Source organism: Hippocampus zosterae, chromosome 17, assembly GCF_025434085.1.
Source record: "Hippocampus zosterae strain Florida chromosome 17, ASM2543408v3, whole genome shotgun sequence".
Classification (NCBI taxonomy): Eukaryota; Metazoa; Chordata; class Actinopteri; order Syngnathiformes; family Syngnathidae; genus Hippocampus; species Hippocampus zosterae.
This window is the reverse complement of record NC_067467.1, coordinates 8,546,931-8,569,031: the sequence shown is the minus strand read 5'-3', so window position 1 is coordinate 8,569,031 and position 22,101 is coordinate 8,546,931. Positions and strand designations below refer to the sequence as shown.

Sequence of the window (22,101 nt, the reverse complement as noted above, 5' to 3'; positions counted from 1 at the left end):
CATTTTTATATCATGAATCCGGTTTCCAAATTTTTGACTGGTGCCGTAAATGGTGTCAAACATCCACCATCGCTTTCTAGCACGATTTGGGGCATTTAAAAACAAGACGTGTCGAGACAAATTTGGATGTATGGTCACCCCAGTCAATTGAGTTGAATGAGTAGAGTTAAATGAAAGAGGTTTGTGCAAAGTGTTCAAGATTTGGCGAGATGACCGAGCTTCGTTGCGTTTCGTGCTTATCAAGGGGGCTGATGATGTAATCCGAGTTGCAGAAATCCTGCAGGAAGATTTTGTTTAGCTGACGCTGATCTTCCATTTGGAGGGAGCCCTCCTAAGACAAACCGACAAATCACCATTATTAAAACAACGACAGAAAAAAAAGAGACTGTGCAGCGGCTAGAATTTACTGGCCATACTCACAAAGTCTGTAAAGAGTCTCTGGGCTAGCAGGTGGAGGTGTTGCACTCGACTCACTGCGATGGAGAAGACTCGCTGGTTGTCTGCGATTGGCTGAGAGGAGACGCCGGCCAGCGTCACGAGCGACAGGAAGAGAACAACTGCGCAAGACGTCAAGTCACTTCATTTGACATTGACTTGATATACTTTGTGCGTGTGTGTGTGTGTGTGTGTTTTCTACTTGGCAGGGCCTCATGTCAAGAATGAGAGTAGATAATACATCTCACCCGTGGCTATCACAACTGTGTTAACGTTCTTAGATATCGTTCTATTCAGTTTATCTCAATGGCAGACCCAGAGTGAGTCATTGGGAGATTTTGGTGAATCCCCGCTGGGCCACTGCAATACGTTGTGTGGGCTTCTAACTCCAGTCCGAGGATCCGTTTTAAAAAAATCAAGAAATAGGGTGCGTCTATTGATAGTTACATTTGGCTAGCACTTTAAAAAAAATACATAAATGGCATTGACTGCATACATTTGCTGGTGAAAGTGTCACCAAGTCACAATAATTTACTTCATTACCAAAAGTAGCAATAATTTCATTGACGAATAGAAACACTGTGACTATATCAAATATTGTCTGCGCAAAATAATACGTTTAAGAGCCGTTAAGTTTTACTGTTGATGTAGTAAAAGTTAGTATCAGTCCGCTGAGTCGTGCGCCGGAAGTGGTTTGAATGGGTTTCAAAATAAGATCAGAACAGTAAGTGCTGTCCGAGCTGACTTCCTCTTGGTGTCATCTGTAAAATGTCTTATACCCTGATGCCTATTGGTTGGTCCCTTTTTGCGCTTTTTCCCAATTTAGCGATTTGCGTCCTCGTACCTGTCCAATAAACCCTGATCGTGGTCTTGCAAGCACATTCAAGTGTAAATGTACTTTTTCATCAAATTCAATATGAATATCATTGGAGGGAATTGTAAGCTATTTTACAATGCTCCACTAATAAGGGTCAAATTGTAAAGCTTCATAAAAACGTTGTGAAATAAAAAGTGCTGGGCTGAACCCTGAAATTCCAGTGCTGAAACAAAAAGTCCGCTCACTGACTTTCTATAATGGGGGATTCTCCTTTTGTCAGATTATAATAATACTAACAATGCATCAGTTTTATATTCTTCTGACTTCAGGGGGCCCAGGTGCCAAGTAGTGCACGTCTGGAAAGTTGAACTCAAGCAAGGTACGTGCACATGTCTTAGGAAATGTCAATACTGTACATAAACTGTTAAGATTTTGTGACATATTTTAATGTGTACAAAGAAACCAGTCTACTGTTCCACACAATCACATTTCAAAAGGTTTTAAATGTAAACCTGAAAAGTAAAAATGATTAGTCAATATTGCAATCAGAGTAATACGTTGAACATTAGAGGTCATCATACCTTTGTCCATGGTTGCTCCTCAGTTTGCCTTTTGGCGATGTTGTGGCTTGTCCCCTTTATATCAGCATGATTATGATTACATGTATGAGCAAGAAACATCAAGTGGTTGCGTTAATGATGCCTTCATAATTAGGACTGCGACTATTTTTATGCGATAACGTTAAATTCTAAAAAGTTCACTCTTGACTATTTTGGAAGGAGAACATAAAGTCATTTTAAGAGATAAAATAGTCTTTTAGAGTTACATCACACATCAATGTGAATAATTCAGTGTTTTGGGACATTGACACATCAACACGTATGAATGTTAACCAGTGGCACTAGCGAAAAACAATCAACAGCACGTCAGCAACGTGCTCGGCTACACTTTGACGTGTTTGTCTTATAAGTGCAACGTGGCAGCTTTCAAGCTCGCTTCCATTGGCCATATTAGCCTTGAGCAGGTAGAGACACGATCCATCACCAACACCAATCACCCAACACCATCCATCCATCCATCCATCCATCCATCCATCCATCCATCATCATTAGCGGCAGTCATGGAAAGCAGAGATACCTCGCAGACGATGACATGTGTATGTGTTTATATTAACTTTAGCTGCTTGTGTCTTAGAAAAACCAAGAAGGGCCTACGTGATGATCTCTCTTATTTAAAAAAAACAATCAAAGCTACTGACTCAGTAGACAAGACTGCAACTGGCTGTTGCAAGCCTGACACTATCCATCACCCATCCAACGTCATCATCCATTCACCATCCCAGAGCCGCCCTGACAAAATTGGGGCCCTAAGCCCAAAATGTATGTTGGAGGCCCTCCCTATCACATTTCTCCCCATCCCATAGGTACAAAATGACCGTCCCACATTTTGCCATTTTGATTTTTCAGTAAAGCAGGAACAAAATAAAATGAACTCCACCCGACTTTAACACAAAACAACTCCAAAGTGAAGAACCCCCACCACCACAAAGTGAACATGCATGTGTGCCTTTTACAGTGAAACCTGTCTGCATTTTCCGGATAGAAATTCACCAATGAGGTCATTGTATGACAATTGCTGTGGCAATGTCATCATTCCTGCTTTAACTCACCAAGCCTCTGAAGCACTATCGTGCCATTGATGAGCAGAAGTCTTCATGAACTCCACTTTTTAAAAAGACCAAAACAGGGAGAGTCGCTGCAATGCAGGGGGCAATAGAAAATAGACATTTACGTAAATATAAAAAGTACTCCTGTTATTAATACACAACTATGTCTTGGACTAAGCAAATGCAGACCCAACACTACTACAAGTTAACAGTAACAATACAGTAAATTTGTAGGCTATCAGTTTCTAGTGTGGTGATGCGATAATGATTCCATTTGCTCTCCGCCCCCCCCACAAAAAAAAGTCTACACAGCAAGCAGGAAGCTATTCTCTTTCAACCCTTTCAGCCCTTTGACCCAAGATTTCCGAATGGAACACAAGGTACCATGACATTACCGAGATAGGAAAGCGCTAAGCCGTTTAATAGTTTATAAATGAGTAGCGTTTTTGATCAGGGCTCGAGCTGCAGCAGCGTCAATTACAATGCAGACTTTTGATGACCACACCTGGGAAGAGCAGAGAACAATATGTTAAGATCGTCGAAGCGAGACGTTACCAACGCACCACTTAGGATCTCCGTGTCACTAGCAGATAGAATGCGACAGATCTTAGCGATAATGCGCAGGTGAAAAAAAAATTCTAGAAACATCCTGAAGGTGCATTTGAAAAGAGAGTAGAACCAAATTCAACACCAAGATGTTTTTTTGTTTTGTTTTTTGGAGTCAATTTAGGTAGGCTGAGCTGCAGAATGTCATCACGTGGAGCTCCGTTTCTTTCCATTCCAGTTAACTGTTTGTACTTTTGGACTCATCGTTGTGACCTTCACATTGTGTCCATATTCACTGCGGTCTGACAGCCGATACGGGGCCTTGCATTTAATCAGCAGTGCCCTCACTTCGTCTCCGTGGTGACGAGAACCTGTGATGAACAAGACCATGATGCGGCCATGAGGTGACCTTGATTTTCCACGGAGACCCGCAAAAAAGGCCCATTTCCAAGAGTGCAAGCTTTGAAAAAGTCACCAAACGCATCATAGCAAAGCACAAAGTCACATTTATTCATCTTTCCAAATGGATGAAAAAAAGTTAGGCAACAAAAGTTAGAAACAAAAACACTGACTTCCATAAACATATTAATCCCTCCGAACAAAATCCAAACATGTGTCAACATGAACTTGGACATTGTCCTCACATTTTTGTTGTGGAGGGAATGTGGGAGGAAAACCGGGTTACCTGGAGAAAACCCACACAGGCACTGGGAGAACATGCAAACTCCACCAAGGAAGGCACAAACTGGAATCGAACCGTGCACCTCTGCACTGTGAGGCCAACGCGCTAACCAGTCCACCCTTGTGAAATAATAATACAAAAAAATCGATATATTGTACGTATACTGTATAGTTCTACATGGGTGCTTATTTCAGGGATGGCAATGGCTAGTGATGAAAAAAGCGGAAAGGGGCGTGGCCTGGACGGGGCGACCAATCACAACAAGTAAGACATCATACACATCCAATCGCAGGGCTGTTTATAATCGGAAGAAGGAAAGACTGATCGGGAGAGCTCGTGAAAACTCGATAAGGCACCTCACCCCCCCCCTAAAATTTTCTCAACGGATTTAGACGATTCACAAAAATGATCAATTTAAGAAATGAAACGGCGGATTTCCGCGTATCCGTGGAAAATTGCCATCCCTGTTATTTGAACTTCAGCGGCCACGATAACAATGCAAATCAGACTTCAAAGCGCAAAGACAAAGATGGATTTTAGTGCGTTCTTCTCTTCTCATTTCGGGTTAGGAAAGCAGGATACAAGATTACAACTATTAGTTAGCATGATACCATCGGATGAAATTCTTCAAGATAGCATTTTTCATCAAGAAAGACTGTAACCAGATGATGAAATACGTCAGGTTGTCAGCGTACGCTAGCGGGCTGCACCTGGACCGACTGCTCTTAATCTCCATCCTGCGGGATCCCGTCGGGACCAGCGGCCTCCCCCACTTTGACTGGTGACTGCCCGGCGTGTTTCCTGTATGCTCTCTGGATGACAGCTGCCGCCACATCTTCCCGTTTTCTTTTCAGAGTGCTGCTGATCGGTTGATAGGATTCCTGCGGGGGGACCACTGGTCAGAAATAACGCCGTGGCACGAAATGCGGAAAAAATAACCACGTCATCGTCTCGGACGGTAGTAGAAAGGAGAACAGACCATGGCTTTTGAGGGGCTGCGGGCCTTGAGCCTCTCCTCCATCCTAGCTTTTAGCTTGTCCATCTCACCTGAAATCCCCCGCACCTGGACACACATGGAACATTGAGCAAGGCAACGTTAACCCTTTCAGGGACAGCGATTACTACAGTGTACAATAAGGTTTGCAAGAAAAAATGTAAACGACACGACCTGAGCAGTGAGGGCCACAAGGACGTCTAGGCAGTGGACCTTGTCCCCAGCAGCCAGAGGCAAATCCATGCTGATCACTTTGATTGTGTTTGGTTTGGCAATCCTCAGCGGTTCTTTCAGATCATCGCAGAAATCTGACAGCTGGCTAAAAGTTCAACAGCAAGCATAGTAAGTTGCACATGAACATCTTTAATTTATAAAGCTCGTTATACGACCAGGACCTCCCAGAAGACTTTATTTTCTCAATTCAGTTTTTGGATGGTTTCAAAAAGATTGAGAAGCCCTTCAACGGAGGTCTAATGTGTCCGAAATGATTCCCACTCTAATACGGTTTTAGACACGCCCACGCGGGAACTCGGCATCACCTAAATTTGTTGGCGTCTTACTACGTGTGACTCCACGCTTTTGACTGCTTTCAACCGGTGAGTGTCCCCAGGGTGCATCCACGGGTGGGTGCCCAAAATTGTCACTATCGAGGCGAAGTCCATTTACTTCAGTAAAATGTTTCATAAAGTGAAACATATATGTTGTATTAGTTCACCACATACAAAGTGAAATATTTCTAGACTTTTTTTTCAGTTTTGATGATGATGATGATGGCAACCCCCTCCCCTCCCCCCACGATTGCACAAAATAAAAATCGTGCGGGTGTAGCTCACCTGGAGTGAATAAAATGTGATCCTTTTGGGTCAAACTTCTCCCAGGTTTTACAAAACATCTCAAAGTCGGCCTCGCGGAGCTCATCGGCACTCCCCTCGGCGGCCATATTGAAGTTTTCCAAAATGACGACGATGTACATGATGATCGCCACCAGGACAGACAAGATGACGTAGGACGTGAAGAAGACGATGGCCACCGCCGGCCTACCGCAGTCTCCCCTGACAGGCGATCCGGCGTTTTCCATGTACGGATCGCAGTCCGGTGGCTTTTGCATGGTGTTATGGAGCAAACCGTCCCACCCGGCGGTCGTCGTGATGGCAAACAAACAGATGATGCTGCTCCCGAATGTCTCGAAGTTAAAAATGTCGTCTATCATACCTCCTTTCTTCACATACGCAAAGTACTTCATGCCAAAGACGGAGAACGTGAACATGATGACAAAGTGGAAGAGGCCGATGTTTAAAAGGGCAGGAAGTGACCTCATCAAAACCCTGAGCAGTCTTCGCGCTCCCTTAACTACGCGGAAGAGATGAAGGATTCGGCAGACGCGGGTCAGTCGGATCACACTGAAGTCTGCGGGTGAGAACGTGAAGTACTTTTCGAGCAGGTCTGACAGGAACAATCCTGAAAGATGAAATGTGAATCAAAGTTAAATCAAAGGATTCAACCAACGGCAAATGGACTAATCTATGTTCAGTCAACGTCTATGGATTGGGCCACACATACTCCTAGTGATCGCTTGAAATATCCACTCGTGAGCTCTTTTCCCCAACAATGAAAAATGAATAATGGGATGTTAAAAAAAACTCTAAAATGTATGGGGGAGCCAGTGAAAGGATGCCAGAGTCGGAATTATGTGCTCCCTCTTACGAGTACCCGTCAAGAGGCGAGCGGCAGTATTATGGACCGACTGGAGACGCTTCATGGAGGATTGTCTGACTCCAAAGTAACGTGCATTCCAGTAATCCAGCCGGAATGTGACAAAGGCATAAATTACTGTTTCAAAAACCCGATTGCCTTCCTCCTTTCATTGACTGCTTTCCTCCTTCATTTTGACCGCTTATAATAAACGACTCAAAACCACTCTACAGGCTCAACGGTGGTAATATTAGTCTCGGCACAATGTATATCATCTGTTGACTCACCCAAAATGAAGAGGATGACCAGCACAAAGTCAAAGATGTTCCATCCAAACGCAAAGTAATGTCCTCCGAGGGCAGTGACCTTCAGCACGAACTCAGCGGTGAAGAGGATGATGATGGCAAAGTGAATCCAATGTAAAATAAAATCCTTTTCAGCGCTCTGGTTCCACGTTTCCACCATCATGACGACCACTTGGACGCAAGCGAACACCATGAAGAAGATATCGAAGGCGTCTTTGGTCACGAGGTCAAAGAGCAACCCCCGAATCTTATTCTGATGACGGAGACGATGACAAAACGGCAGAAAAATTGCAACCCACTCAAACGATGACCCACAATGAGTTTTTTGAAGCCGAGTAGGAGTTGGACTCACTTGTGGTCGGGGAATGGTCACTCGGGGTTTCTTACAGCTTAAAGTCTTCAGGGAATTGTATAATTTCATCTGTTCTTCTGTCATGAAAAGACCTATGGCTCCCAAGTAAACAATCACAACAAAGTCCCTTCAAATGAATGCGAGGACACAAGTAGAACATTGCGTGCACGCGTGTGTAAACCTATCTTGGCTTTGTGCTGCTTGAGGTGCTCGAAGACGGCGCCGATGAGGAAGTTGAAAGTGAAGAAGGAGCCGAAGATGATGAAAATGATAAAGTAGATGATCATGTACGCGTTTGCCTCGTACTCCGGCTGCGAATCAACCTGCACGCAGTCGCACGGGTCACGTACAGGACAAGGTATGTTAGCCATCGTTATTTACGTTGGTCTTGAAATTCAATTTGCAGTAACCGTGACAGCGTACGGAGTAACTAACCGATTTGGAGTCCATTGCGGAATACATTATGTCCAGCCAGCCTTTGAAAGTCGCCTGAGAGAAAGAGTCAGTCAATCAAGCAATAAATGAGGTCAACCTTTCACGTCAAATCATCAAGTCAGTGAGATTATGAAGAAAAATTGATGGAATTATTCGTGAAACCAAAAAAAGGTTTGATATAGTTTGAATTTCGTCCCCTCTGAATGTGAGACTATTTGAATTCAAAACTGTTTGACCGCATTCCGGATGTTGCCTACGGACCCGTTGGGTACAAATTGAGAATTGTGGGCCGTATACGGTTGCACCGCATTCTATTTACAATACGGATTGCATCCAGCGTATGTATGCGAGCGGACTTTTTTTGACTGACCACTTGCAGGAGTGACAGGTAAGCGATCCCAACGTTGTCAAAATTGACGGGGGAATTCTTCCATCTGACTTCGGTGAAGTTTTCTTCGATCAGAAAGTTACAGTCCGTCTTGTTGTTGACGTCTTCGGTGCGAGACATGTCTTGGGAAGTGGCGTTGATGCAAGAAAAAAACTTTCCTCCAAACAGATTCACTCCTACGATGCCGAATATCAACCACAAAGTCAGACAAGCCAGCAGCACGTCCAAGATGAACGGGAAGGCTGCGAACAGTGTTGTCACCACCACCTGAGGACGAGCGAAAACGACTCGTGAACACGCGAGTCCGTGCGGACGGGTGGCGCTCTGCTGTCTTGCTCACCTTTGCGCCATCAAAGCGAGACAAGAGCCTCAGGGGTCTTACTGTCCTCAGTGACTTGAAGGCCTCCAGCTGAGGAATTCCCAGAATGGTAGCAGTCGAGGAAAGCAGAGATATCTGGCAGATAACGACAAAGTTTTGATCGCGTTACGCTTGTCTCGCTATGTCTTATAAACCAGGGACACTTTGGACTTGATGTAGCTTTTGAGTCTGTGTGAGAAACTTAAGCTTACCAAATGTTCTTTTTATGTCAAAGTCCCTCGGAGTTTGAAACTGTACTCTGGTTCTTCCAAAAAATTGGACTTATCTCTTTAGCAGTGGTGGCATCGGATAGCCTAGGCCACAGGTGTCAAAAGTAAAGGGTCGGGGGCCAGATCTGGCCCGCCACATCGTTTTATGTGGCCCGCGAAAAGAAAATCAAGCACGTCAAGTTGAATGGTGCTTGCTCACGTCTGAACCAAAATGTCATCTTGTCATATGTATTCCACAATAACAGTCATTATTCTAGATTCCTGATTTTAAAATTAGTTATCCATCAATTTGTTGTGCGCTGTGTATGTAATATGTGGAGGATATTAAACAATTATATGGTTTCCCAAAATTCATAATGGCCCTCTAAGGGAAACCGTAACTACAATGTGGCCCGTCAACGAAATGAGTTTGACCCCCCCTGGCCTAGACAATCCCGTTGTGCTCTACAGTGGTACCTCTACTTATGAAATTAATATGTTCTGGAAGAAATTTCAAACTAGAAAACTTTGTAAGTAGAGACGCGTTTTCCATCTAAATGCCCTAATCCGTTCCAAGCCCCCCTCAAATTCAGACATAAATGTTTTATAAGCATAAAAACACATGAAAATATGTAAAAATACTCGTTCCAATTAAATTACTGCACAATAAATGAGAGTTGTGCATAATGTAATACAAAACAAAACGAAGAATAGCGTAAAGAATAAAAATGATGGTCATTTAACCTTTAACTGCGTCCTCGTCATGTTTTGCCCTGTTTAGTAGTCCATGTTATCTCTCAGAATTGGTTCTTGTTTTGTAAAGAACTGATCTAAGGACGTTTGCTTTTGTCGGCTTTGAACAATCCTTCGAAAATGTCCAAGGCAAAACTATCGGAACACCTCATGGCCCGTGGGGCGAAGGACGAGGACGCTGCATAGATACATATATATCGATCTACACACATACGGTAGAAGTCCTTCTTAGCCAATGGGATGCCAGTAAGATGCTCGGTAACAGCCAATGGCAGAGCAGCTAATAAGTATGTTGCGTTCAGGAAACTCGGAGCTACGTGTAGCAACCCATACTGTATATTTGTACCTTCCGCATCTTGAAATTTATTTCGTAACAAGAGGCAATATTGTCCGGTTGAGGCGTTTCGTAATGTGAACATTTCCTATGAAGAGACGTTCGTAAGTGGAGGTACCACTGAATTTGGTCGCATTCGTATCATGTCGCTAGCTTGGCGCCTTTATGAGAATGTGTGTGTCTTACAAGCACGACGAGGAAGTCCAGTCGGCACCAATGGTTGGTAAAGTACTTTTTCAATCCGCCGGCGAACCACCTCAGAAGCATCTCCAGCACGAACACAAACGTGAACACCTGATCGGCGTACACCAAAATGGTCTTGAGCAGCCATCGCTTCTCCAGGTGGATATCTTCAACGGCCTGCGTTCCAGGACACATTTGCAACCATCAACATTTGAATATACCGATGCGTCAATGACGTCACAAAAAAGGGACGAATACTTACCAGAGCTACGCTGCTCAGCAGGATCACAAAGGTAATGAATGCCTCAAAATATTTGTGTTCAACCGCGGAGACGCACGCATGCCTCAAATTTAACCAGGTTCGCAGTCCTGATGGACATGAGTCCATGTTCAAGATGGGACAGCACCGGTAACACTCTGAAACACACACACACACACACACACATGCGCCATGCAAAGCCTTCGATCGTCTCTTCGTTTTCAGTGGTAACTTGAGTGTGTGCGTGTGTGCGTTCAATACGGTCACAGAAGCACTTGGCAGGCGTGTCTTGGTCATCACGCTTGTGCGCGCCCACTAACAACTCGCCGTTCTAGCAAACAAGATATTTCATTTGAGCACCTTCGGCGTGTTGCGTTTACATCGAAGATGCTGATGAGCTTACTTTGAAGTCCTTTTCTTCCTCACTGTCTTGATTTCCGGATGCTTGGGATGCACCTTTGGAGGTTTGATGAGAGTCAAGGTCCTTGACCTCTGATTCTGACTCTTCTGAGTTGACAAAAGTAAGTGCCAAGAACTCCTGGTTCACCTCGTCACTTTTAAGTCCTAAGACTGAGAATGGCATTCCGTTGCGTGATGAACTATGATGGTGGGAACAAATTCAATTTGGCTCCTACCAGGAGGATTTAGATTGATTCCTGATTGGTCCTTCCGTTCCGTCTTCTTGTCCGTACGACCCGGAACCCGGGACTTTATGCCGATGAAAGCCCCTCTTATCCGGTTTAAGGCGATCCGCAGATTGTTTTGTCCTTCTGCTGAAGCTGTCCGATGAGCTCCATAGGGAAATTTTATCAACAAGGCCAGGAACAGACTCAAAACCTGCATGGAGACGGGGAACACGTGAAAAAAAAATCCAAGAGTCTGGAACAGGTCTAAGATGATCAGGAAAGTTGTTTTGTCCGTGGTGACTCACCGCCAGTTTTCCGATGACCACCGCAAATAGATAGAAGATAAGACATCCGCGCTGACCCGCGACCTCCATGCAATCCCACATTGTCTCAATCCACTCTCCGCAAAGAATTCGGAAGGTGACGAGGAAGGCGTGGAAGAAATCCGCCATGTGCCAGCGAGGAAGCGAGCAGTCTTTTGAGATGAGGCAGACATTTTCTTTGTATTCCTGTCCAAAGAGCTGCATTCCGAACACCGAAAATGTGAAGGTGATGATGGCCAGGAGCAGAGTGAAGTTCCTCAGAACACCCAAGGAACTTCCGATGAGCTTTAGCAAAGCGTTGAAGTTTGGCCACCACCTGGCCAACCTAAACACTCTCATCACGCAGAACTGGAGAGCCGACCAAGCGAGACACTTTTATTGATCCGGAAGGCAATTGGGAAGATGGTATGAGTCAAGCGACCAAACTCACCAGTCTCAAAATGCTCAGCCCGGAAATGTTGGCCAATCCCAACTCGAGTACGGTAACGGCAGCAATGATGGTGTCAAAAACGTTCCACCCAACCTGGAATCATGAGAACGACCGGAAGTCATATTTGCTATTTGTTGTCATGGTTAAGTCAATCACGTTGCCGAAAACAGGAATAGTAACCCGGAAGAAGAGGTAGGGACCCATGGCCAGAAGTTTTAGGACCACTTCAACTGCAAAAATCGCCGTGAAGACCTGAGACAGTGACAAAGTGAGAGATCAAGAGGAGAACATAAACAACTCGAGCGAGTGTCTTCCCTCCATCCGTATACAGGACCAAGGACAACTTCTCCAACTCCACACTGACCATCCCAGCAATGGAGAGCAGCTCCTCAAACTCTTGCGTCATTGGAAAATGCTCCATGGCCATGAAAATGATGTTCAGCACGATGCACGCCACAATGACGAGATCGAAGAAGGGGTCGGTGACAAAACGGCAGAGTCGCTGCTGAGCCCGGCAACGGTTGCAACAGGTCCACTTGAGGAAGATGTCGGCGAAAGAGCGGCAGCACGGTGAGCGTGGTCGTTGCTCATCCTCACACGCTGAAAAATAAATCAATAAATAAAACAAACAAAAAATGTACTTTTGCATAGCCTCGATCCAATTAATTACGCAGTGCACGTCATCCACGACTGGAGCTTTTCTTCCCGTTTTAAGTTTTGATTTTGTCACATATTTGTGTGTGTGTGTGTGTGCATGTGTGTATGAACACCTGCTGCTGATAAATTCTGCTTCTCAGTGAGGCAAGAACTCCCATCCACCTGCAAACACAGACACACACACACACTCCGCTCAGCCAAATTGGATCTAGAACACAACATCAGTAAAACTCTTTCATTCCACAAGACGCACTTGTACGTCTTTTTAAAATTAGGCCCCGCCTACCAAGGACGTACTTGTATGTCTAAGCCTTTTTTTTTTTGCGTCATAGAGAGGACGGGAGTCTGATGCAATCTGTCAATGAGAATAAGCCGTTTGCATTGTAAATCATGAAAAAAGCGACCAGTAGGTGGCAGTGGTGCCTCACGTGATTGAAATGCATGCTTTTACAAAAAGCTCTTTTTCTCGTTTTTTTTTTGCCCTGGAATCGCCATTTGCATGAAACTTAGCCATTTTGTAATGCCGATTGCTGAAGAATGATTTTCTTTTCTGCTGAATGAAGAGAGTCCAAACTTTATTTTGGTAGGCTCCATGTTTATATAGCATTAGAACCAAATATTCTGTGGGCCTTGAAAGATCAGTCAAAATCCAGTAAAACGCTGGGATTGAAGGAGTTAAACTCCATGTCACCTAACCTTCTCTTGATCCTTCAGCATCTCCACAACAAGAGCGTATTCTTTGCTTTTCCGCTTGGCCTCGGCCATCTCCGCCTGATTCTGCTCCACAAAGGCCCTGGCGACCACCGCCACAATGAGACTGCAGAGGCAAAAAGAGCCCAGCACAATGTCGACCAAGAAGCTGATGGTATAGCCTTGACCGGCTGAGCGCAACGTCTGCAGAGACAAACCAGTGCGCTGGGTCACATATGGAGCTGGCGACGGTTAGAGTATGTGATCTACAAACATCTCGTCACTGACCAAGTGCAAAAGGTCCTCCCAGAAGTCCTGAGTCATCATTCTGAATTGAGCCAGGAAAGCCCAACCGAAGGAATCGTAGTTCGTGAAGCCGTAATTTGGGTTTTGCCCCGCTTTCAAACACTTATACCCCTCTGGACACATCCTAAACAAGCAAATGTCAACATTTCTTCACCACCGCTCAGCCAAGGTTGGACAGTGAGTGTGTGTTACGCATACACATACCCAGCATCGGACCGGTTTCCACACAACAGAGCTTCCTTTTGTCCGGGTCGATAATAATGGTTTCCTGGCAGACACACACACATGTGACAATTTCAAATCAATAAATATCACGCATGTGACAAAGAAAAAAAAATCATCAGTTTCACACCAGGGTCGTCGATATACTCTTGATATCTAGGAAATCCAAGCGTGGAGTTGATCAGTGGCACCATGACACACTTTTGCTGCAAGCGGCCCATAAAGTTATGGAGTCCGAGCGTGGCCAGGACACTGAGGCACACGAGGCTCAGGACGATGACGTGGGTCATCTTCTTGGCAGTTTTCCCCAGTGCTCCCAGTGCTTTCTTCACATCTGATAAGATGAAAAAAAAATAAAATAAAACGGCGAGTCTCGTGATCGTTCACACACATGCGCACACACCAGGTATGGCTGAGATGAGCTTTAGAGCCGGAAGGACTTGTAAATTAGAAACAATTCGCGACTGGACCATTTCTGTCAGATATCTGAAAACAGAGCATGTTCTTCTTTAGGCCATCATCATCATCATCGATCATCGAACATCGTGGCACGCGTGAATGTGTGATTGTGCGTTACGCCGTGCTGATGATCATCAAGTCCAACCAGTTCCACAGATCACTGATGTAGGTGAACTGACCGACGCAGAAACCTCGGGCCGCAACTTTGACGAGCACCTCAAAGACGTAGATGGCGATAAAAGTGGACCTGTTCAAAGACACACGGGCTTTCCTTTGACATGATTGCTTTCACTTGCTGAATGACACTAGAACTTGAGAGCAGATGTTAATGCACCTTGTGCAGTCACATAAACACACAGAGCGCTGTTAATCTTTCTTGTGTAACTCACTTGGCAAACTTGCTCCACTCCGGTGGCTCGGCAATCGTCATGAAAACACAATTGGTCAAAACTGTTAGCAGGATGAAAGCATGGAAAAAGGTGGAATTTTGTGAAGGAACAAACAAGCACATGGTGAACTGACAGATGGACGGCTCGACGGCTAGAGCGATACGTGGATGTGGTATCTTTCGATCCTTTGTTCATCTGCTTTATTTTATATCAACAACGGGCGGCACGGGCCAATGGTTAGCATCTCGGCCTCACAGTGGAGGGGTGCAGGGTTCGATTTTGGCCCTAGCCTGACTTTGCCCGAAGATAGCAGGGGTGGACTCCGTTTATCCTCTTGAGGATAAATGGGTTAGAAAATGGATGGATCTCAACAACATTAAGACATTTTTGTGTTGTGCTTTTTCAATATGATTTGAGTGAATATTGCAACGTAATTTTTTTTAATAAGACGATTTAAAAAATTTGGTGCGGGTTTTTGTGAGCACCATGGAAGGTGACATGCCTGATTAGCTTTTTTTGTGCGCCATATAAAACGATGTGGCGGGCAAGAGCAGGCCCCCGGGCCTTGAGTTTGACACCGGCGTCGTAAAGGATATGAATGAAGGAGGATCTTAATAGCAGTGGTCCTCATGAGGTTGGAAGCACTCAGCAGATAGCAAGCAGGATCACCATTAAATCTGTGAATGACCTTTTGTCCATCCAAAACAATAAACCTCTGGAAAGACAACAGAAAGTCAGAGATTGGATCTGGACCAAAAAAAAAATAAATCTGCAGAGGCACGGAATTCGTTCAACGGGATCCAGTTGCAAGACCTTCTTTGATTGGTAGAAGGGATCCAGATCCTCCAGTGGGGTGTTGACAAATTCAGGGGGTGGGTCACCAAAGATGAATGGGAGGGGCTTCCCGCTCTCCAAGTCAGCTGTTGGATTCTGCTGCTCCTCTGTCACCTGCCAATCACAGAAATAACCAATCAGATGACAAATTCCCAGCCATGTGTTCTCCTTAAAGCAGCGCCAAATTTGTCTCTCGAAGGCAAACCGTGAACTCTACCAGGACGCTGTCATCTTTTTCTTTCTGTCGTTCCTTTTCTTTGACTTCACGACGTTGTTGGACCTCCTCCAGCGAGACAGCGGTAAACTTCCGAAAGACTTCTGTACCAACAGGAGGCAGCAGAGACACCATCTTGCTATTTTGCAGCTGTGCCCGCAGATCACTGCTACCGAGCAACATCTTCCTGTGGAAATGAAATCTCCTTCAGTGCATGCAAGAAGAGGGTCGCAAAACAATTCAAACGTGTTGTATTATGTATATATAGGGTGGCACGGCGGGCGACTGGTTAGCACTTCCGCCCCATAGTGCGGAAGCCCGGGGTCCAATTCCAGGCACTGCCCTTTCCTGTGTGGACTTTGCATGTTCTCCCCGTCCCTGCGTGGGTTTTCTCCGGGTACTCCGATTTCCTCCCACATTCAAAAAACAAGCAAGGCAGGTTGATTTAACACTCTAAACCAGAGGTGTCAAACTCATTTCACATGGTGGGCAACATACGGCCTCGGTAGATGTCAAGTGGGCCATTAAAAGGATACCTTACTTTGCTATAAATAACCAAAACAATATGTCTTTCCTTTGTTTTGGTATAAAGAAGCACAAGATCATTAGGAAAATGTTGAAATTTAATGAACATATCATTTACAAAACATTTCAGGAAGCACCTTACATTTCCTTCGAGAAAAGTATAATTTACTTTTATCATTCACAAATATGCATTGCAACTGATCCCACGGATTGTACAAACTTTAACAAGTAACTATAGTAAAATATAGTAATAATAATAATACATTTTATTTATAAGCGCCTTTCAAGACACCCAGAGACACTTTATAATGCACTTCAAGAGTAAATGAGATTTATAAATAAAGGACGTTTTAAACCATTTACACGTGCATATAAAATCTAAATGTAATCCCTGCCTATACCTTACAAACTAAGGAGAGTGCTCTTAAAAGTGTAAATGTGAGAGTGCTATTGATAGCATCTGCTGTCATGGGTCTGTCTCAGTGACGGACTGAGGCTGCTGCTGTTGTCTTCTCTGAGCAAAACAGTGTCCCCTAGCGGATACTCAATGAATTGCACCTTATTAAAAATGTTAATTCTGTGTCTTTTATGCATTTTTTCACTTTTAAATGATCCTGCGGGCCTGATTGAACCTCCTTGCGGGCCGGTTACGGCCTGCGGGTCGTATGTTTGACACCACTGCTCTAAATTGTCCGTGGGTGTGAGAATGAGCGCTAATAGTTGTTTGTCTATGTGTGCCCTGCGATTGGCTGGCAACCAGTTCAGAGTGTACCCCGCCTACTGCTCGAAGACAGCTGGGTCCAGCATGGCCGCCACCTCCGTGGGGAAACACCCCCTCAGCACAGGACAAACATACAAACCCCACACAGGAAGGATAGATTTGAGTTTTGTGGTTCAAAACCGCCAAGCAGACATGCTAACCCATTCCGCCATTGAGTTACCTGGACAAAAATATTACATGCCCCCCAAAAAAAAAAGTTTTACAGTTTGCTAACAAGCGCAATAGGTTGCCAACAGTACTCGCTTGGTTAGTTTCCCTCGAGTGTGTCTCATGTGTGAAAATGCATACAGTACAATAATCAAAATTCCGAAAGGTTAGTTGATGACTGCGTCGGACTCACAGTTCTGTAGTTAAAGGCTTCAGCTGACCGGCTCGTCTCACAATCTCCTCTTGCTCCTTTTTAGTCCCCCAAAAATCCCAAAATGTTGTTTTACTTCTCATGGCTGCCGCTCACACTGTCGCAGCGCTCACACTCCACGGACTGTCTCTGTTGATCCTCTTGCTCGTGTGTGTGCTTCTCCACTCTTCTGTCAATTTCCTTTGTCCTATTGAGGCGACCTCTAACTCTCTTCTTTGCCAAGAATTCTGTTACCCTGGTGATATTGCAAGTCCTCGATGAAAACGTTTTTACCGCCCCTACGCACAGTGTGTCCCTTTCACGGGCCTCCTCATAGACTCCCCGTTTTCATGAGCAGACTTCCTGTTGATCACCCAATTTCCCCGAAATATGGAGTGCTTTGTTCCAAAACATCTGGCAGAAAGAAGAGCCTTTGCAGCTTCATCAATTCAACCTCTTGTGCATAACTGGGTATACTGCCAAGCATTCTTGCAAAAAAGGCCGGTCCCTCGGCTGCATGAGGCAAAAGATCAAATTACAAAAATATGCACATCTGCATGTGAAACCATCTAAGAGCATTGTGAAAAAGTATTTCATCGCTGCACAAATTTGTATTTTCATACATATATATACCTAACCCACTTAAATGTTTATGAGCGTCAGAGAAAGATAATCCAAGCAAACAAAGTCCAGTTTTTAAAATGGGGATTTTATTAAGGAAGGGGGAAAAAAACTTGAATCAAGGCTTGTTGGCTGTGAGTTTCTTGAAGGGATAAAACTTTGGAATTCAAATTAGAGAAGTAGGGATTGAAAACAGTGTTAGGGCTTTAAACTGGATTTAGTGTTTCACAGTATGGTTTTAAACTTGAGTTAGGGGTTCAAAGTAGGGTTTTAAAGTAGGTTTACAAAACGGGGTTTTGAATGAAGGTTAGGGTTTTATATCGTTAGATTCAGACCAAATCAAATAATGTTTCAGGATTCCAAAGATGCACGCTCAGACAGAGTGCGATCACAAAAATATTTACCAAAGGAAAGTCGCATCGACCAAAGTATGAACTGAGGTCTGTGGTCACAAAGCGCCAGAAAAAACAACGCGTGAAACCAAAATCGTTTTGCAAATGGAGCCCTTGCGCAATAGTATTGCGGCAATACTGTGAAAACAAAAAACACTTACAAACAAGAGTCTATGAAAAAACAAGAGTGAGTGAGTGAACATATCGAGAGGTCGAGAAACTCACACGGCACTTGCTGGAGGGAACCGCCCTTCACTCCAGCTGCAGCTGGAACACAATCAAGACAGACATGACATATAAAGCATTACGGTTAGCTTGTCAAAGTAGGGTTGAAACTTGGGTTAGGATTTAAAGTTGGGTCAGGATTTAAATGTAGGGTTTTACACTTTGCGGTGCCGGTTAGGGTTTCGCAGTATAGTTTTAAACCAGGGTTAGCCTAGTCATTCAGGGTCAAATACGTGCAGAAAGTTTGACAAAAATGCTTCAAAAAATAAATAATAAAAAAGAACCCACCTTATTTTTGCTGATTTATTTAGTTTCGTTTTCATGCGTTGACTTGTGATTGCCTTTGTTGAACGGGGATGTCCTGTTTCATTAGCGCTGAAAAAGAAATACATACAAACACGCATCTTTTCTCCCAAATATTTATTTTGCACAAATGATTTGTATTCGATGACTCTTAATTCGTTACAACACAGATAAAAGCACCAAGTACAATTACTTTTGAATGAGTCCTTGGTGACATCTAGTGGCGACAATTGCCAAACAAAACAAAGTCACCAACGATTAAATAGAAAACATAAGTCACACACAAATGGATCTATTTTTATTTCCATACACACACACACACACACACACACACGATATAAATCAATGATAATCGCCGAGGGTTGTCTTTCGAGACATCAGACCATAAGGCCGTGGTCGACTTTGGGGTGGAAATGTGTGGAAATGTCGGCGTTTGTTTTTGTTGAGTACTGTTCATATGAAATGCTTTTAGCGGCTTCGGCTGACTGTATCGACGCCTGCAGTGGCGGAGGAGAACATCTGCGTTTCAAGCACATTCCACGGAAGTCAGCCAGCAGCCAGGAAACAAAACAATTTTGAATGAACGCCGGCAGATTGAATTCTCTCCCCCGCCAAGTTGCCTGATGGGAGAACGGACGCGTATCGACGAGCAGAAACGGCGTAATCGCCGTTCGATAATATGAACGGAGAGAGTAAAAAGACAAGACGCGGACAAGCGATATCGGCCGATGTTGTTCCAAATGGACCCAAGGCGAACGGCGATTTCCCTGTGGCTAATTTGTCTTTGTCCGTCATCGCACTTGACATTGTCCCTTGATCAATAAGCACGCAGCAAAAGTAGTCAACATGACTAATGTGCTCATTTAGGACCTTTAGCAGTTATTGATTATGAATGGGCCCTCGTCCTTGAACTGCACTTGTACATGTTTGTATGCAAAGAGCGTGACGCCTACACGGTGGGGTAAACGGAGGTCACCGTGGTGTCCTCACGGGTCTTCATCAGGAGGCACCGATTAAAAAAAAAAAAAAATCAAAAAAATTCAAAAGCTGAAAAAGCAAAAAGAAACAAATGAAAATAACAATGACTTAAAAATAAAAAAGCAAGATTGTAGATACTTTAAAAGTTAAATGTTTAAAACATGCTGTGGTGCAACCCTTGCTCAAGAAACCTGGCCTTGATCGAGACGTACCATCAAATTTTAGGGCCATTTACAAGCTGCCTTTCATTTAAAAACATTTCGGAAAAAATTTCGTCCTTAAGGGAAATCAAATCATCCCTTAAAACTCACCTGTTCCGCTATGCTTTTAATACCTTTTAATCTCTTTTACCCATTTTTCTTTTGTTCATCTAAATGTGCTTTTGTAAATTATGTATGCTTGATTTAAATGCACATTTTTATCCTGTGTTTTAAGCTCTTGTAAAGTGTCTGAGTGTGATGAAAAGCGCTTTCAAATAAAATGTATTATTATTATTATTATTAAATGTATAGTGGAACAGCACCCATTTAAAAATGTGAATATGTATGTGTACAAGTGTCAAAATGCTTGAATTGACAAAAAATGTACATGGCATTAAATAATTCGACCACAAAAAAGGTAAAGATTAAATGAACAGAAAATTCTGCACACTTGTTTCTGTGTATGTGCCTTTAAGAGGCAGGGCTGTGTGGGTTGGAGTGAGGGTCTGGATGCTAGCTGTGGCCAACAGCAGCTTCTGCATGAATTTGCCTCTTGCAGTCAGAATTTACAAGGCCTTCTAGCATTCAAGAAACACCTTAAAAGTGCATTATCGACCGTGGCTCTCCTTTCCCCAATGTGAGGGCATTACCGTAAGTACAAAACGGATCATCACAATGATTTACTTTCCTGTAGTTGAAATGTAAAATTGTTCCTGCGCTCTCTTATAAAGCAGCTTCCTTTTGATGGATATTAGCTGTTTAAAGCAATGAAAAGTGTGCGAGTGCATCCAAGCAGAAATCAATAGTGTATAATACACACCCTTGTGCAGCTTCCACAATCAATTTCACTTGAGAGTGAAAGCTCATTTTCTCACTATTCATTCCCTTTGTGCAGTGGCAGCGCTGCGCAAGTGACCCCTCTGGACCGCAAATTGGGCCCAGCTGGGGATGTGCCCCAACATATTGCGGCACCGCGATGTAAACATTACATTTCCCTCTGCTTTGAGATGTTCGGTCTGGACCGGACGGCTTTATTTCATCTGCGAGTTACCAGCTCAGTCGTAGCACAGCAGGTACTTGCTCATTCAATCTGCAAGCAGCCCATGCCGTTACGCGTGCGTGCGTGTGTGAAGCTGAAACCCATGAGGCCCTGCACAACTAGTGTGTCATCATCATTACACTTCTTTGGTGACGTAAGGCGATAGAGTGAATGAAAATGCTCTGCATGAAGGAAATTCTCAAAAACAAAACTTCGAATAACATTATAATGAATTGGGTGAATATGGAATCAAATCAAAAAGATACGATTAAAAGAGATGGTTTCAACTACAGTATCGGTATTCACGGATTGGCTCTTGTTAAAGAATTATTCCTCTAGAACAGGGGTGGGCAAACTACGGCCCGCGGGCCGGATCCGGCCTGTTGGTCTTTTTAATCTGGCCCGCCGAAGATTGGTGCACAATTAAGGTTTGATTGCATTCAATTCGTTTGGACTTGTAATGACAGGTATTTCAACACCAGGTGGCGCAGTTACTTCAAGTTGCAGAGCACAGGGAGAGAGGGGAAGACGAAGAAAGTAATGACCATGGAAGGCAAAGTGATATGTATCTGATTAAACGAAGCGGGTAACAAAGTACGAAACATTCAGGAGACGCCTGGAGTCGGAAAGACTCAAATCTACGAGACTTTGAAAAACAAGGAAGCGATTCTTACTCAGTCCGATTCTGGCAATTTCCATGCTCAGAGTGAATTGCTTGTGGCTCGAGTAAATGAACATTTTAGAATGGTTTGATTGTTATCATGTTGAAAACTTTCCGCAAACTGGACCGCTAATGAGAGTTGGAGAGGAGTCAAATGTGTAGAGCGTGAACAACAGGGGGCTTAGTACACATCCTTGAGGAGAACCGGTGCTAAGTGTGATGGTGAAGGAGAATGTTACATTGTTAATTGCATACAAGACATTGTGCTATCTTCTTTATTTTCTATTTCTAATATTCAATATTTTCTGCTTCTCATTTGCCCCCCCCAGGAAAATAATCGCCCACCCCTGCTCTAGAAGTAGTAGGAGAACATTGTTGAGGAATTTCACCTTGCTATGAGTACTATTGATATTAGTCTCTGTCCTGAACATCTGCTGAAGAACTTAAAACAAAGACTGTACTGTAGTGTGAAGTTTAGATC

The 22,101-nt window shown here is 43.9% G+C and overlaps 2 protein-coding genes across 6 annotated transcripts in view; both read right to left on the bottom strand.

The window, feature by feature from the left end:
* gh1 (growth hormone 1) overlaps nt 1–22,101 on the bottom strand; it is a 49,175-nt gene that overhangs the window by 1,230 nt on the left and 25,844 nt on the right. For 2 of the 4 annotated variants that reach the window (XM_052049029.1, XM_052049030.1), the window contains exons 2-3: nt 421–557; nt 215–331 (exon numbers count right to left, since the gene is read on the bottom strand). In XM_052049029.1, the coding sequence (XP_051904989.1) occupies nt 215–331; nt 421–557 (254 nt within the window). Of the gene's footprint in view, nt 1–214; nt 332–420; nt 558–1,833; nt 1,990–22,101 lie in introns of those variants that run through there. The other 2 variants (XM_052049031.1, XM_052049032.1) reach the window with 2 other exon arrangements.
* LOC127589719 (sodium channel protein type 4 subunit alpha B-like) overlaps nt 3,953–22,101 on the bottom strand; it is a 149,702-nt gene continuing 131,553 nt past the window's right edge. Inside the window, exons 1-27 of one of the 2 annotated variants that reach the window (XM_052048981.1) lie at nt 14,511–14,768; nt 14,240–14,368; nt 14,066–14,148; nt 13,793–13,996; nt 13,645–13,708; nt 13,423–13,564; nt 13,141–13,338; nt 12,558–12,606; nt 12,152–12,387; nt 11,968–12,039; nt 11,788–11,880; nt 11,340–11,705; nt 11,044–11,245; nt 10,812–10,978; nt 10,670–10,739; nt 10,412–10,566; nt 10,153–10,326; nt 8,653–8,766; nt 8,295–8,579; nt 7,925–7,978; nt 7,675–7,812; nt 7,490–7,594; nt 7,120–7,390; nt 5,974–6,598; nt 5,315–5,459; nt 5,126–5,209; nt 3,953–5,027 (exon numbers count right to left, since the gene is read on the bottom strand). In XM_052048981.1, the coding sequence (XP_051904941.1) occupies nt 4,872–5,027; nt 5,126–5,209; nt 5,315–5,459; nt 5,974–6,598; nt 7,120–7,390; nt 7,490–7,594; nt 7,675–7,812; nt 7,925–7,978; nt 8,295–8,579; nt 8,653–8,766; nt 10,153–10,326; nt 10,412–10,566; nt 10,670–10,739; nt 10,812–10,978; nt 11,044–11,245; nt 11,340–11,705; nt 11,788–11,880; nt 11,968–12,039; nt 12,152–12,387; nt 12,558–12,606; nt 13,141–13,338; nt 13,423–13,564; nt 13,645–13,708; nt 13,793–13,996; nt 14,066–14,148; nt 14,240–14,368; nt 14,511–14,632 (4,503 nt within the window). In that variant the 5' untranslated portion in view covers nt 14,633–14,768 and the 3' untranslated portion in view covers nt 3,953–4,871. Of the gene's footprint in view, nt 5,028–5,125; nt 5,210–5,314; nt 5,460–5,973; nt 6,599–7,119; nt 7,391–7,489; nt 7,595–7,674; nt 7,813–7,924; nt 7,979–8,294; nt 8,580–8,652; nt 8,767–10,152; nt 10,327–10,411; nt 10,567–10,669; nt 10,740–10,811; nt 10,979–11,043; nt 11,246–11,339; nt 11,706–11,787; nt 11,881–11,967; nt 12,040–12,151; nt 12,388–12,557; nt 12,607–13,140; nt 13,340–13,422; nt 13,565–13,644; nt 13,709–13,792; nt 13,997–14,065; nt 14,149–14,239; nt 14,369–14,510; nt 14,769–22,101 lie in introns of those variants that run through there. The other variant, XM_052048982.1, reaches the window with a different exon arrangement.